Source organism: Penicillium canescens (assembly GCF_028828765.1).
Source record: "Penicillium canescens strain IBT 15451 chromosome Unknown utg000004l_segment0_segment0, whole genome shotgun sequence".
NCBI lineage: Eukaryota > Fungi > Ascomycota > Eurotiomycetes > Eurotiales > Aspergillaceae > Penicillium > Penicillium canescens.
The window spans coordinates 1,997,047-2,012,421 of NW_026703966.1; the positions used below are offsets into that span (position 1 = coordinate 1,997,047).

Consider the following 15,375-nt stretch of genomic DNA (forward strand, 5'->3'; position numbering starts at 1 on the left):
GTTTTCTGTATCTGTATCTGGGTGTTGGTTTTGTGTTTTGTTTTGCTGGCCCATGTGTAATAGATAGTGTCAGACGTAAGGGCTTGAGTAAATATGAGTTGTTATACTTGTTACTGTGGATCTGTGATACTCGTAAACTGCTGCTTTAGTTATACGTAGCCGACTCAAGAACACCAAGCCGACTACAACTAGACACTATGGGCATCTACAGACCTGAGGTTCTAATTCTTGGGTCTTATAGGAAAAGTAAATTTGAAACTACAGTTCAATTTATTTACAGACAGAACACATATTTGACTGGAAACCGCAAACAAACAACCATCGATCAAAATCCAGATACAGAAAGGCTCATGTAGATAAACACCAAGCAAGAAAGCAGATGGGGTATACACCTCGAACCAGCATCGTCTGCAAAGAACAGAACGTAGGTTGAAAATATGGATAAACAATACCATCAACAGAAACAAGAACAAGAACGAAGAAAGTCAAATCGAATCAAATCAACTGAAGTAGAATGGGAATCAGGATATGGATATGGATATGAAAAATGAAGTGAATATGGATATGATATGATATAGAAGGCAAGAAACTGATCTGGGCACAACGTGGAATAGACAGGGATAAATCAGATGAAAAAGGAGACAGGAGAGCCGATGATCACTTTTGACAGAATGGTATCGAGATATCAAGGTAAAAAGGGATTTAACCGCGGCGGGAAGAGCGGCGTGTCGGCAAGGTAGAAGAAATAGTCGCAGGCTTCTTTGCGACGGGACTCTTAGCCGTAGCGGCCTTTGCGCCTCGCTTCTTTGCGGGGGTGGGAGGTGGAGTTGGTTCCTTCTCGCTGGCTTCCTCTGGTTCATCATCGTCTGCTTTTTCCTCGTCGTTGTCTGCCTCTTGCATTTCTTCATCGTCGCTTGCTTGCTCTTCCTGTTCATCTTGTTCCTCTTCCTCTTCCTCGTCGACCTGTTCGTCGTTGGCTTCTGCGGGCTCATCCCATGTTGCCATCTCTTCGTCATCCTCATCGCTGTCATTGTCAATGTAGCTGACTTCCTGCTTGGCGGTTCCTCTGACGCTGCGCCTGCGAGCCGAAGCAGGTATGGAATCTTTGGTACCTCCATCAGAGGACCAGGCGTCCTCATTCTTGGACTTGCGCTTAGGCTTGGATGTGCCAACCGATGAGGATTTACGAGGACGAGTGGGTTTATCCTTGCGTGCCTTTTTGGCAGCAGAGGGTTTGCCATTGGTGTCGAGAGAAGGCTTTCGCTTCTTGCTCGACCCGCCCTGTGCCACGTGAGAGGCGTTTCTGGGCTTCATGGCGTTTCGGACGACACGGTCCAGCAGATCGTCCAACTCATCAGGAAGAAAGTTCTTGTCGGCGACGTCCTGCGCCTCACGGTGGCCGCTCATGGACGCAAAGAGAGAGCTGGGAACACCCATCTTTCCTGGATATGTTTGCAGGATGTTGGTTGCGCCGGCGGCACCGCCGAACTTGTGCTGCTGGGAGTAGATGTCTGCGAAACGGCGGATGGTTGCTTGAGCCAGGTCGGAAAGTGTGTGGAGGCGGGTAGAGATCTCGTCAGATTTGGTGATGCCATCTCGGAATTGCTTGACGCGTTGTCCGACGTGGTAGATCAGGGACATGTTCTGCTCATTGGCCACTGCGGAGAGGTAGTAAAGGATGTATTGAGAGAAGTCGGTCAGGTCGCCCAGTTTTGTTGACTCGTCCAGATCCTCGGACGGGTAATCAGGGTGGTAGGCAAGAAGAGACAGAAGGCGCGAGAAGATCAATTCCATGACCATGGTCTGTTCCGTCCGCTTCCCACTGGCCTGTGCCTGCTGCGCGAAGTATGCCGCACGAGAGCGCAGCCATGTGAGTGTGCTCTCCTTGAGACTGTGAACGGGCTCAAAGGCAAGTAAACAGGGCACAATGTACCATCGGTGACTCAGATGTGACTTTTGCACAAGTTTCTTCTTCAAATGGTTGACGAATCCACTTCGCACCTGCAATAGCGGATCTTGGGCAACCAAAGCAATTGCATTGAAATCGATTGGTGTCAACAACCCGTCACAAACGGTACTGGAAGCGCACAGCTTGAGCATAGACTTTGCGGCGAGGAGACGAAGGCGGGATTTCTGGCCGGCAGGGGTATCTTTCTTCTTGGAGATCTCGCCCTCGCCAGCGATGAGTTTGTTCAAAGTCTCATAAACGGGCTTGGCATGAGCACGGAAGTCCGCTTCATCGTCAGCCCCATCCTTAGCCCGAAGGCGGTTGACAATGATTTTCAGAGCCCACTCTTTGGCGTTTGTCTCATCATCCACAGTCTCTGACCAAGTATATCCAGACTCTGGTTCAGGGTTGCGGTTGGTGAGCAGAATTTGGTTGATAGCAATAGCAATGATTGCATCGCTTTCCTCATCTGCCTCTCTTGGCGCGAGAAGGTTGAGCTGCGACAAGGCAGCCAGACGAGTGAGGAACCGATCAGACCCATATGTCCACTTCTTAACACACCTTTGTACAAGATCTTTGGCATACATCTCTTTTTTGTCAGCGGTAGCCATCAAAATTGATACAGCGTGCTTTGCCGCATGCGGTGACGAGCTGTAGAGGGCGTAGTTGGTAAGAGCTTGGAAGAACTTGCGTTCCTTGGGAAGTTTGGCAGGAAGCTTCTTAGCGAAGCCAGAACAAGCCTTCAGAATGTCGTCGGTACTGGCATCACCGGCCGAAGAAGCCTTGGGAGCTTGAGCTTCAAGGTCTTTGCACATTTCTTGTACCTGTGCCTCCAAGACCTCTGGATTTTGAGAGGAGATTTGCTTCAGCATCTCCTGAGCGGCATTGGCCAATCCGTTCTCATCAGTTCGGGAGAGGCTCATGATTGCGGGGATATGGCTGCGGTTGAAAATCAAGGATCCGCAGCGGTATATAAGCGGAGTCAATGTTTCAAGCAGCGGTGAGTTGTTGGCAGTCTGTACACGGCGCTGCAGCTCTTTTGTAGCCTTGACGACAGTGCGATAATCACTCACAGCAGCCATAGTGAAGCGAATCAACTGGTAGCTGCGACGGTCATGTACTTTGGCGAACTTCCAGAGATCTGCTGATGCGCGTGCAGCGTCCGGGAAGGTCTTGGATAAGGAATCCACAATCTTGGACAGCTGGGTTTTGATCTGTTCTTCATCCTTGTCAAAGACGCCGCCCTTCAATCCGGTTAGTAAGAGCTGTAGGTTGTGAACATAGGACAGAGGTTTGCTTACATTGTACTTCTCACATGCCTCGAGGTAAAGGGTCACGGCCGACCTCATCGACAATTGACGTGCCAACATGACGAAGAACACTCGCCTAGCCTTCTCGTCTAGACCACGGAGCAGGGTAAGGATTCGACGAACACGAATTTTATCAACATCCGTCTCTTGCTCTGGCTCAGAAGCTTGGCTATCTTTTTGTTTTTGTGATTGGTTCGAATTGCCGCGAGTCAGCTTCGCCTTTATGGGCGGGTATGAAAGGGGCAGAAGTGTCTCGAACAGCACGTGGTCGATCAGGACATGAATCTCTTGATCATTTGTGTAGAATGCATCGAAGATCTTGGATGGTGCATCCCTGAGAAGCGAAACGACGGGCTCAGTATTCTGCTCGATATCACCGGCGGCAACTGCCCACATCCGAGCCAGAATCTTCATAGCATGTTCACGAACATGGGGCTTACGGTCCTTGACTCGTTCAGCGAGAATTGCAAGAAGCGAGTCTGGTGTTGAACAGCCACCATCCACACCCAGTTTGTGAACAATTTGAGATAGGCCAAACTGCCCAACAGTATCCACTGCCGCCACACGAACTTTCTCATCGACATCGCGCAGCATTGAAGCAAGGTGTCGGACAAGTGTTTGCTCTTCATTCTCGTGTAGGCCAGAGCCACCAGCAGATGTTAGCAGGATCCGTCCCACAACCGTGGCCCACGCAGCGCGGACTGACGGGGCCTTGTCAAGGCGACGACTGAGGAATGCTTCATACGCCGAGTTATGGACCTGGGAGAAAGGCTTTGGAGAGACTGGAGTCAACAGAACATTGGGTTGAGGGATCGTCTTGTCGTAGTCTACCAGAGCCACAGGTGGGAACGTAGCAGGGTCCATGGGAGGTGAGGGAGGGGGCCCTGCAACTCCAATTCCTGCCGCGAGGTCTCCGATCGTCTGCGTAGCCAACAATCGAAGGGACACTGATTCCGTAGACAGTTCTGCTTCGATTTGGGGAATCACATTCTGCAGAACTTCAGGACAGGCACGCCAGAGCTCCCGAATCAGACGGTGAGCCTTGCTCAATTCTTTGATGTCCTCTCCCTCCTCATCAGAGTCGTCAAGATTGGGTTTCCGGGCACCATGCTTGGAACCGTTTGTCTGGCTAGCCGGTACAGATGCATCGATAATGACGTTGTTGAAGTACTGGCTGATGTGGCTGGTCATTCGTTCGGGGCAAGCCTGGCAAATAGCTTTTGCCATGTTATAGGCGGCGGGGTAATCTTTCAACAGTAGGGTATCCTGCTTAGAATCAACCTGTTTATCTGGGCGCTTTCCTTTCTTGTTCGAGGTGTCCATGACTCGTGGGTCGACCCGCAAGAATTGTGCGACAATGATATCAACCACCTCTGGCGCCAGGACAAGCGATTCGTCGATAACTGTGACAAGTACTCGGGTCATATCAAATTCGACATTCTTGGCGACCTCCTCACCGGTGGATGCCTTCGAGGACCCTGAAACAATGTCGAAACATCCTGTGAACAATGGTACGATGAGCGAGTCAGGGTGATCGAGATCGACCATCAAAACCACACTCTTCACCTCGGCAAGCGATCCCAGAACGTAGATGTGCTGTGCATTGTAGGCGTTGGATGGATCCCCCAGCGCGGGGATAATCGAGGACACGATACAAGTGAAGATATCCTAATTCGCCCAAGTCAGAAAGTCCGATCGCACAAAGCACCCGCACAATCGGTGTATTGTCAATGGCCATACCTTAAGCTGGTTGCGCGTGAACGGCGCGTCTGGGGCGCATAATCGCAAGACATCAACGATGCAGCACGTAGCCCACGCCCGCACACCTTTGTCCTTATGAGCAAGCAGATTCCCGCTGGCAAGTTCCTGCGAGACCTTGCGGAGAGATTCCTTGTCAATTTCCTCCTGGTCGAGTTTTCGAAGCTCCTGCGCGAGCGTCTGGAGACGCTCGAGGAGATCCGCGATGGGAATGGCGGCGCGCCCCACGCGCCATGAGAGGGGTTGGTTGAAGGAGAGGCTGCGAAGCCCTGTGTCATCCTCGACCTCGGGAGGAGGGCGAGAGCGAGAAGGCATGATAGGCGCTTTCTCACATGGACTTGGGTAGAGGAGGGAGTTGTGTTTCAAAAGCGGCAGTTTGGCGTGGTTTGACCGCCCAGACGCGTACTGAATCGCGTACCCGAGTTCGACTGCTTCTCTTACTAGGGAACTGCGATCGGAAAGCGAAGAACTCTATAAGTAAGGCATGGTATTTGGACTTGCAGATTCTTTTTTGAAAAATAAGGTCTTTTGCTTTTTCCTATCCTATTATTGAAGCACTACACCTTAATGTGAGCCGATGCCACTCAGATTTCACATCAACTGCATGAGTCACTCGACCTGTCCTGTTTTATGAGAACTCCGATGTAATCCAATCGTGTTCAATTGCAACGAGCGGTCGATACTCCGCTATATCAGTCCCTATTCCTCTTACAAGTTCGTCGCTCTAGACACCTCGTCATAGCTTGGACTCCTTCTACAAAGACGGTCTTGAAGTACTCTACTATGCTCTTTAAATGAAGAATAGCTAGCAATATAATACCATAATCCTGTTCCCTTGATAGGTAAATGTTGTGGAGGCTATAATTTTGGAAAGACAACGTATTCCTCACCGCTCAGCTTGGTATTCTAGAATGATATGCGCTTATTGGTTCGCTATACCGTGTTCATATTTGATCTCAGACTGACTTACAAAGTAACAGAAGCAGAATTCTAGTCCCCTAGTATCATTATTCGTGAGGCCCCGCTCAAATCGCGGTTCGGCTCTCAATTTTTGGTTATCCGAATCGATGAAGCCTTCACGGGGTATATATATCCTCTTTTGATTCATTAGCTTTCATACTTGATTTTGCAACTTAATATTTATCTACTATTGTATCATTGTGCTGTAAAATCTTGTTATTTAAAGTAGGGATCTTCTATTCTAGACTATATAGTAAGATCGCCATAAGCGCTAGCCCTCTAAAGTCTTTAAAGTTCTGCACTAAATACGGTCCAATAATATATGGAGTAGATATGTAACTTCATAGCAAGTTGAGTGTGGCCGAAAATCAGTGGATACTTGTCGATCACCGAGTAACGTTGCAGCGTCAAGATATGTGTAGAGAGCTTGACCGGGAGACTGGACGGCGAACTTAGGTCTTAGAGAGCGAAGAATTGTAACCGCGGTTAATGTTTAATAAACACATGTTACGGGCATAACCAAGATGATGGTGATCTGTTAAATGGCATGCAGCAAGACGTCATAATCCTACAGCTAAGAAAGTGTAGGAAGATGATATCGTCGCACGACGAGTTCCGTATATATCATGTTACAAGCCAAAGCCCTAGGCCAACTTTATATAAGGCCAAGATACCTTCCAAATAAATAGATGCCTAATCACTTTTCTTGGAGACTCGGAAGTCCCCGGTATATTATTCATTGATTATTTTCTCGCGCCAGGAGGCACAAATACCACCATATAATATCCGAGTATACTCCACCGCAGATTTGCCTATCTTGGTACATCGAGGCAAAGTCGCGATAATGATTCACGTTTTTGTTAATAAATTATAATAATTAATTTAGGCACAATGAAAGTGACAAACACATACAAGCCTAATAATCTGATCTTTAGCATCTTACGTTCTGCATAAATTAAGGCATCGGAATACCTGGCGTGGCTTGAAGTTTCTCAGCTTAGACTCACTCGAGAATGTGGAAGTCCGAAGTCATTAGCCGTTTTTGACGCCGGAATGATGCCGACAGTACTGCTAACATAGGGCAGTGATCTACCTGAATAGCCAAATGCTCATATATTTGGGGTAAAATGTCTCAGGGACTACGTGGCTTCCCATCCCTTTAGCCTATTCCCCATAGGGTTTGTTGCTTATAAAACACTCAGCCATTTTTTGTTAAATTTCGAAAGCCTAACTACTATCAACCTCCTTCAGCGTAAAAAATGAATTTCGCACTAGTTATTCATTTATTCTTTGCCGCCGTTGCGACTGCAACATTCTCAAACCCCATTATATGGGAGGACTTTGCCGACCTGGACATATTCCGCGTCGACGATACATTCTACTATTCCGCATCAAACATGCACTACTCTCCCGGTGCCCCGATCCTACGTTCCAATAACCTCGTGGATTGGGAGATGGTTGGACACTCAGTGCCAGAGCTGGCATTTGGTTCTGGTTACTACCTAGACGGCGGCCAAGCATATATCCAAGGCACATGGGCATCATCGCTGAGATATCGTGCGAGCACATCAACCTACTATTGGATCGGGTGTATTGATTTCTCCAAGACATATATTTACACTGCCTCTGCCGTTGATGCTACCTGGGCCCAGGCTGCTGTAATCGACTCTTGTTACTACGACGTTGGTCTCTTAGTGGCTGCCAATGATACGATGTATGCCGCCTATGGAAGCACCAACATCCATGTATCCGAGCTGTCATCGGACGGATTGAGTGAAGTTACGTCAAAGGTAGTATATAAATCAGATGTTGGATATATCGAGGGTTCTCGCTTCTATGAAAAGATGGCAACTTTTATATCCTGGTAGTCAAACCCGGATATCCATCCTCGGAGTATGTTCTCCAATCCACGAATGGTCCATGGGGCCCTTACACAATTCAAGAGCTGTTCACCGATGCTGGCAACCCAGTCCCGGGATGCGGAAATCCACACCAGGGAGGTATTGTGGATACCCCTAACGGAGATTGGTATTTCATGGCCTTTGTGGATGCCTACCCCGGTGGACGTATTCCAGTTCTCGCACCGCTTGAATGGGACTCGTACGGGTGGCCCTCAGTCAACCTTGTTAATGGTTCCTGGAGCACGACTTATGATACACCCAACATTGCAGCGAGTACTACGACTTCGTCTTTTCCGGAAGACAGCACCGACACCTTCTCGGATCCAAATTTGGGCGCACAGTGGGAATGGAACCACAACCCCGATAATTCCAAGTGGTCCATTGACAACGGACTTACTCTCCAAGTCGCTTCCGTGACGAATGATCTATATCGCGCCAAAAACACTCTCACACACCGGATCCGCGGGCCGAAATCGTCGGCCACAATTCAGTTCAGCACTTCGTCTATCAAAGCTGGAGGTCGGGCTGGGCTTGCTCTGCTTCGGGACTCTTCCGCTTGGATTGGTATTGTCAATAACAATGGCACCACCCATATTGGAGTTACTACCGGCCTGAGAATGGATAGTGACTGGAATACTATATCTACGGGGGACGAAATCGCATCGGTGGGATTTTATGGGGACCAAGTCTGGTTGCGTGCAACAGCAGACATTCAGCCCACCGTTGCGACGGGGCAGTTTGCGTACAGCTTAGATGGATTTACCTTCACTGATCTGGGGGATGGCTACAGTTTGAATGCCACATGGGAATTCTTCATGGGCTATCGGTATGGGATCTTTAATTTTGCAACTGTAGAGCTTGAGGGAAGCATTACTGTGAGCCGGTTTGTTCTATCCTGAAACAACAGCAATAATTCACTTCCAGGCACTGATCAATATGGCCTGTTAAATGAGACAGTCAGGCGCCAGTATTATTACGGTTTGCCCATAAGTATCCTCATCATGGAGAATCAGGCACCCAGAAAGAAGAATAATTCGAGTCGGCTTTGCTGCCGACCCACCCGTACTCGTTTTCGGACCCTTCCAATACATACGAATTAACGAACTGGATGCCCCTTAAACCGGGGTTATTTATATCAATTGCATTTTAAAACTTGATGTAAAGTATTATAAGGCAACTACAAGAACTGTTCTGACAAGTTCAAGACGTTTGAGTCTCAAGAGCCGTACTCAACCTGCTGGAACACAGGACCTTTCCCAAACTTGACCACAATACCAAGGCCAGCCGAGCCAAAATGCAACATCAAGCGCTTTTGATTCGCTCAGATGAGGAACAAATCTTCGCTTTTTATCACTACAACCCTAGCATGGGCGGTGCTGTCCTTTTTACCCTCCTTTTTATGGGCACCACCTTCTACCACATCTTCCAGTTATTTAAAACTCGGACTTGGTTTTTCGTTCCATTCGTGATAGGAGGCCTCTGTATGTGCGACCTGACTACATACTATTTGATACGTGAGCTAACACGAGCAGTTGAGATTGTTGGATATATCGGGCGGGCCGCGTCAAGCAAACAGAGTCCAGATTGGACGCTAGGCCCGTACATAGTGCAGACGCTATGTCTGCTCCTCGCCCCGGCTCTCTTGGCAGCCTCAATTTACATGCTACTCGGGCGGATCATTCTGGTGCTACAGGCGGAATCGCATGCGATTCTGAAAAAGAAGTGGCTTACCAAGATTTTTGTTACTGGTGATGTGATATCGTTTGTATTACAAGGTGCTGGTAAGTATTGTCGAAAAAGATTCAACCAGCGTTAAAAAAGAATTATGCTGACTTTGTATCTAGGTGGCGGCATTCAGAGTAGCGGAAGTCTTGACGGCATGAAAACTGGCGAGCGCATTATCATTGTTGGCCTTTTTGTCCAAATCATATTCTTTGGCTTTTTCATCGTCGTCTCTGTTCTGTTCGACCTCAAGCTGCGCAAATACCCTATCCCACGCTGCTTCTCTGGAGAGGTTCAATGGCGCAAACATCTCAACATTCTATATGCAACCAGCCTTTTGATCCTTGTCCGTTCAGCATTTCGACTTGTGGAATACATACAGGGTAATCAGGGTTACCTTTTGCATCATGAGGTTTACTTGTATGTCTTTGATTCACTGCTCATCTTCATTGCGATGGTTGTTTTCAATGTCGCTCATCCACATGAGATCACTCGCCAGTTGGATATCGTTTCGGATTATGAATTGACTCGCAACCCGGGAGAGCAGATTGTCAAACCATACGGAGTTTAACTTGGCGCATGATCTCAATGTTTTATATTCACATCTGCCACATGCTCTTCTTCTTCTGGCTCTAAAAATAGACGAGTCTGCTTCCCTCTTTTTTCCCCTCTCTCTTTTGTTTTTTTCTCCCTTATCGCGCTCTTTCACAAAATGCAACATGCTTGAGAGCCCTATATAGTCACGCACCTTGGATAAATATTATTAAATCTAAGCTTTCTTTTCAGCGCTAAAGGTTATGCGGTGCCACAGTCGCAGCTAGTCATTTACATTTTACTCTGTGATCCTTTTTGTTCAAGAAAACACTACTCGCTAGCAGTTCTTGCTTCAAAGAGTTGCCCTAACGTATATATATATATATATCTTATAGAAACCCTGATCCCCGGAACGCTGTTGGTGTCTATTATAACATGTTCTCGCTTCTTCTCTCCATTAGTCGTCCGGCCTTCGTAGTTCAAAGTTTTCAATTCTATGCCTCCCTTTTGTTTAGATGAGCTATAAGCATGTACAGTAACGGAAAAAGTCCTTCCCGGTCAATAAGCTTTCTAAGAGTGGACGAGGTCTCCATTTCCAATCTCCTGGGCAAGGCCGAAGTATCTCCACCTGGAGATATACGACTTGGTTGATCCCTTTCCATTATTAGTGGTCGCATAGACCCCTACCAAAGAGCCTAGTAGTATATAATTAGCGCGACACACAAAGACGGTTAGGAAAGGGAACAGCGCATACCCGTAAACGGTCCAACTCCACCACTCACAATTGTCGCAGGAGCCTGCCCTAATCTCAAAAGATCCCATGGGCGAGAGCTTGAAGCAGCGAAGAATGAATAATGGGTTTCATTTGCTGCACGGATGATCAAGCGAATAGGACCTTGCGACCAAGAACTTGGCACAGATGTAACGAAAGGACTTGGTATATCCTTCTCATTGCTCCCAAGTCCAGATACCAGAAAACGGAAGTGAGGCTTCAGCGTCGAGTCTGTTTTGTTGGTGGAACTGGCGGGCAGCATTGCGATACCAAGATTGATGTTTTGGACTTGGTTGAGAAACACTGTTACCCCGACTTCCTCATTTTCTACCGTTGGTGCGAAGGAAACGTCAACACTGTATTGAAACAGTGTATCTGTCTGTCGGCGCATAATGAGAGTGAAATCTGTACCGTCATATCCGGCTGTGTAATTCTTGTACCCAGACGTAATGCTTGCCATTGATGGTGTCAGCCTGAGCGTCCTAGGATGACTAGGTGGCGAGACGGTATATGACTTCTTGTTAGGCCAACGCCAGAAGGCAAAATTGCGAGGGAGGGTAGAGTTGGGCTCAAAATCAACGATATCTGGATCATTTACAAAAGGTCCGTCACCAGGAATAGCTTTTGAAGGTGGAAGATACCATCCTTCCTGAATTCCACGCACGGGCGCAAAAGAGGGCCAGTCTCCTTGCTTCCAGGCCACAGGTGTCAAGGCCATTTCCCGGCCCATGGGATATGTCTGCCCCTCTGGGCCAGAGCGCCAAGTCAAAGCAGAAGACCACCAATGGCCATTCGCATCTTGAAACAGATCCGCATGCCCGATGTTCTGGAAATACTCCGAGGTGTTCCTGTTTGTCAAGACAGGATTCTTCTCATAACCTTGGTATGGGCCCCAGAGACCCTTTGACCGTGCTATCGTAACGGAGTGATTCAGTCCCGAGCCGCCCTCTGCTGCCAGGAGATAGTAAAAGCCATCCTTTTTGTAAAGATGGGGCCCCTCAAGAAAGTTGCCAGTGCTACCATTCCAGATTCGCCTTGGTTCCCCTAGGGCACCAGTTGTAACGTCCACTGTCTGAAGATTGGTCCCAGCTGTTGCAACATATGATGTACCATCGTCGTCCCAGAAAAGGTCTGGATCAATGGACTCGGCTTGATACTGAACGGGGACACTCCAAGCGTTGTCCCTGAAAGGATTTGTGGAGTTAAATATCAGCCCGGTGCTTTTTCCAGAAATGTTTTTCTTGTAAATGACAATAACGTAGAACACCCCCTTGTGATATCTGAGTGTGGGAGCCCAGATCCCATCGGTTTGGGGAATGGATAAATTGAACTCCGGGTATTGAGCTTCTCGGGAAAGTGCGTGGCTGGCTAGTCTCCAAGTTGTGAGATCTTTGCTGGCGTAAATTGGGATTCCGGGCGTTAGGAGGAACGTTGACGATGCGCAAAAGGTGGTATTGCCTCTGTCAGGGACAAAGATACAACTGGGGTCGCTGTGCCATCCTGGTATGGCCGGGTTATGGCGCGTCTGGGCGTGTGGAGCCAAGCTGTAAGCCGCATTGACTACCGCAATCAGGGCGAAGAGAAATTTGAGTGAGTCCATGGCCATAACCTTGAAAGCCCTATACCTGAGTTAAAGATAGGAGAGGAGCTCCCTCGGGCCATTTAAACAGAACGGTAGTTCAAACATGGTCATCAAGATTGTGTCCACGGATTGTTGAAAACGTAAGGTGAATCTGGACGTGTTCGTATTTAGAATAAGAATACGGGTGGGTCCCCAAAAACCTTTTTGAGAGAGCCACAGATCAGCCATCTGGATCCACAGTGGGAATATATCTGTGTTAAGATGGATACTTCCGTTTATGAGTGAGCTTTCTGGCGCCCTCTAATTCAGGCCGTGATGTGCTGCTAACTTAGTCAATTTGATAGAAAACTACAGTGCTTCCTTACTCTTCATCTCTCTGATAAATTACTAGTTGTCGCTCTACTTTTTATTTTTCTCACATCAGGTCATCACTTACTCGATATTTCCATTGCAAGACGCAGAAAAGCAAAGTTGATATTCCACACCGTGTACCAAAGTTCACTCCCACCTCTGTTCACGATTAGTGACTCGCTTTATTCCCAAGAACATTCCTGCAAGTGATACTGCTTAGTTCTAGGACAAATCGAAGCAGTACTAAAGGTCCCCTTGCAAAGAAAGCAAGCTCTGTTACAAAAGAAAACTCCGTACAAAAAACGAGTTTGACATATCATACAGACTAGGGAAGTGACGATTATCATGGTCTTGAGACTGCTGCGATACTCCTCCAAGCGATTGTCGGGAGACTCTCGAAAACCTAAAAGCAGATTGGTGATACTCACTCGGGTAGGTGAGGGTTTAGTGCCTTTTATATGACGCTTGAACTCCCATTGAAAAAAGGGGCAAATCCCACGCTGATACAACTTTATTTTGTCCTCGAGCAGTATTTCCTTTCCTATTTCCCTGGCTTTGAACGGCCTCGCGTTCCTCTAGGCAGCAATTTTCGAAGTATTTCCAGGCAGGTTCGCTGCACTACTAAGAGTTGAGTTCAAAATTCCATACGGGCTTTTTAATTTCCAATCAAGTTGCCTACAGCCTTGTGAAACGGAATTGGAAACCGCTTGGTGCCTACGTCTCCGGTTGCTGTGGACCGCCCTATAACCCGGTCTTGCACCGCATTTTTCTTAGCTTACTAGTCACTACAGATAGGCTGCAACTTGCACAAATGTTTGCGACCATGGTGGATATTCTATTTCACCCTCAGAAACTTCTCTTATCCGAAAAATGGACGAAGACATGGTAGTTTTGGCAGCTTCCGAAACAGCAGACAATCAACGTGTTGTGAGAAGACATCGCGCCCGCCACACCAAATCCCGCAATGGCTGCTATCCTTGCAAATATCGAAGGGTTAAGGTACGACCACTACGTCCTAGTCTTGTTGGTTCCGTTTACCGACCATATACTCATTTCTCCAAGTGCGACGAGCTTCAACCCGCTTGTGGCACGTGCTCTTCCAGAGGCGAACCCTGCTCCTACCCTCCCCCACGCGTGCCTTTGAAGAAACCTTCCAGATCAAGAGCAGATACGGAGAAAGACCATGGGTATCCGTTACCAGATCCTTTTGGACCGTCTGATGGAGGTCCACTACTCGGTTGCATCCAGCCTTTATCAATAAATGCGACAGCACCGGTTATCATCTCGAACCAATCCCAACAACACCGACATGGAGATTTAGAGATGACTGATTTGATGCTCCTTCAGTTTTATCATCTACACACTGCAAGCCAAATGACGTTGCACCAGAGGAGATCCAATATTTGGCAACGGATTATCCCCGAATTAGGGAGCAAAAATCGATATCTGATGCATCTGCTTCTAGCACTGGGGGGCATGCATATGATCAAACAGAAGGCCGATGCCAGCGGGGCTGTTGTTGAAGACTCAGATACGGTGGACCTGGCAATCGTTATGGAACATCATCAAAGAGGGTTGGAAGGCTTCAGAGAAGAAGTGTCCCGTATCTCTCCCTCCAACGCTGAACCTGTTTTCACAGGGTCTTTGCTTCTTGTTGCATTTGCCTTTGCATTTCTTAGGGTACAAGACCTCAACCCGCTTACTAGGGCAGCCGAAGAGATGAGCAACCCAATGGCCAACCCTTCCTCAACAAATGACATCCTGCGCCTCAACTGGTTATACCTCATTCGAGGTGTAACTTCTGTGATAGGTGATCAATGGCATGTCCTAAAAAACGGCCGGCTCCGGCAAATATTGAGATTACCGCCTAGCGATGAGAGTTGGGAGAATTCATCGTGTGATACACCATCTCGGCTTTCTCGTTGCTCACCCCGCCTATTGAAATTTGCCGAAGGTGCCCATCAAGCAGTCGCCTACATTAGGGCTTCTTTGAATGCGCTCCAACCCGCTCTGGATGACTTATCCAGCTGCTCGGGCACGCCAACATCTCAACCTTCGCCGTCCACGACTCTGGACCCGGCTGTGGATGCGCACTTCGAGACAATACGCATCCTAGACTCTGTTTACTCGCGTATTTTATCAGTATTGCGGTTTGCAGCAACCGAGACCCCCACAGACAAGGAGATCCAGTTGGATTTTGAAGAGGCATCGATTTTGTCCTGGCCGGGTTTGCTCCCCAGTGACTTTTTGGCGTCGCTTGAGAGAAGCGACCGTAACTACCTTTATGGACACTCACTCGTCATCCTCGCTCATCTCTATCTAGTAAACACTCTAGTCGATACTTGGTATATGAGGGGCACCTTTGAACCCGAGATACTGAGAGTCAATGCGCTTATTGATTCCCTGAACGATAGCCAACTGTCAACATTCATGCTATGGCCCAACGAGGTCATACGCTTGCCACTGACTTGTATATATTAAATCACATAGATAGGAACAACCACCGTTTGCTACATATTTGTGCACTTGTAGGGCAT

The 15,375-nt window shown here is 47.9% G+C and overlaps 5 protein-coding genes across 5 annotated transcripts; 3 read left to right on the plus strand and 2 right to left on the minus strand.

Annotated features, from left to right (window-relative positions):
- Positions 1–702: 702 nt before the first annotated feature.
- Positions 703–5,331, minus strand: N7446_006117 (sister chromatid cohesion factor PDS5; the record flags this gene model as incomplete). The annotated part of the gene is made up of 3 exons (XM_058514865.1): positions 703–3,192; positions 3,250–4,926; positions 4,999–5,331. 3 exons carry the CDS (start codon positions 5,329–5,331, stop codon positions 703–705), a joined length of 4,500 nt encoding a protein of 1,499 aa, XP_058372043.1.
- A 1,904-nt stretch (positions 5,332–7,235) lies between these two features.
- N7446_006118 (putative xylosidase/glycosyl hydrolase) lies at positions 7,236–8,776 on the plus strand (the record flags this gene model as incomplete). Its single annotated transcript, XM_058514866.1, has 2 exons — positions 7,236–7,800; positions 7,821–8,776. 2 exons carry the CDS (start codon positions 7,236–7,238, stop codon positions 8,774–8,776), a joined length of 1,521 nt encoding a protein of 506 aa, XP_058372044.1.
- A 395-nt stretch (positions 8,777–9,171) lies between these two features.
- Positions 9,172–10,170, plus strand: N7446_006119 (RTA1 domain-containing protein; the record flags this gene model as incomplete). Its single annotated transcript, XM_058514867.1, has 3 exons — positions 9,172–9,358; positions 9,410–9,658; positions 9,722–10,170. 3 exons carry the CDS (start codon positions 9,172–9,174, stop codon positions 10,168–10,170), a joined length of 885 nt encoding a protein of 294 aa, XP_058372045.1.
- Positions 10,171–10,703: 533 nt separating this feature from the next.
- Positions 10,704–12,511, minus strand: N7446_006120 (uncharacterized protein; the record flags this gene model as incomplete). Its single annotated transcript, XM_058514868.1, has 2 exons — positions 10,704–10,828; positions 10,888–12,511. The coding sequence occupies 2 exons, from the start codon at positions 12,509–12,511 to the stop codon at positions 10,704–10,706; spliced, it is 1,749 nt and encodes a 582-aa protein (XP_058372046.1).
- Positions 12,512–13,473: 962 nt separating this feature from the next.
- N7446_006121 (uncharacterized protein) lies at positions 13,474–15,319 on the plus strand (the record flags this gene model as incomplete). Its single annotated transcript, XM_058514869.1, has 2 exons — positions 13,474–13,837; positions 13,996–15,319. The coding sequence occupies exons 1-2, from the start codon at positions 13,803–13,805 to the stop codon at positions 15,317–15,319; spliced, it is 1,359 nt and encodes a 452-aa protein (XP_058372047.1). The 5' UTR covers positions 13,474–13,802.
- Between the last annotated feature and the right edge of the window lie 56 nt (positions 15,320–15,375).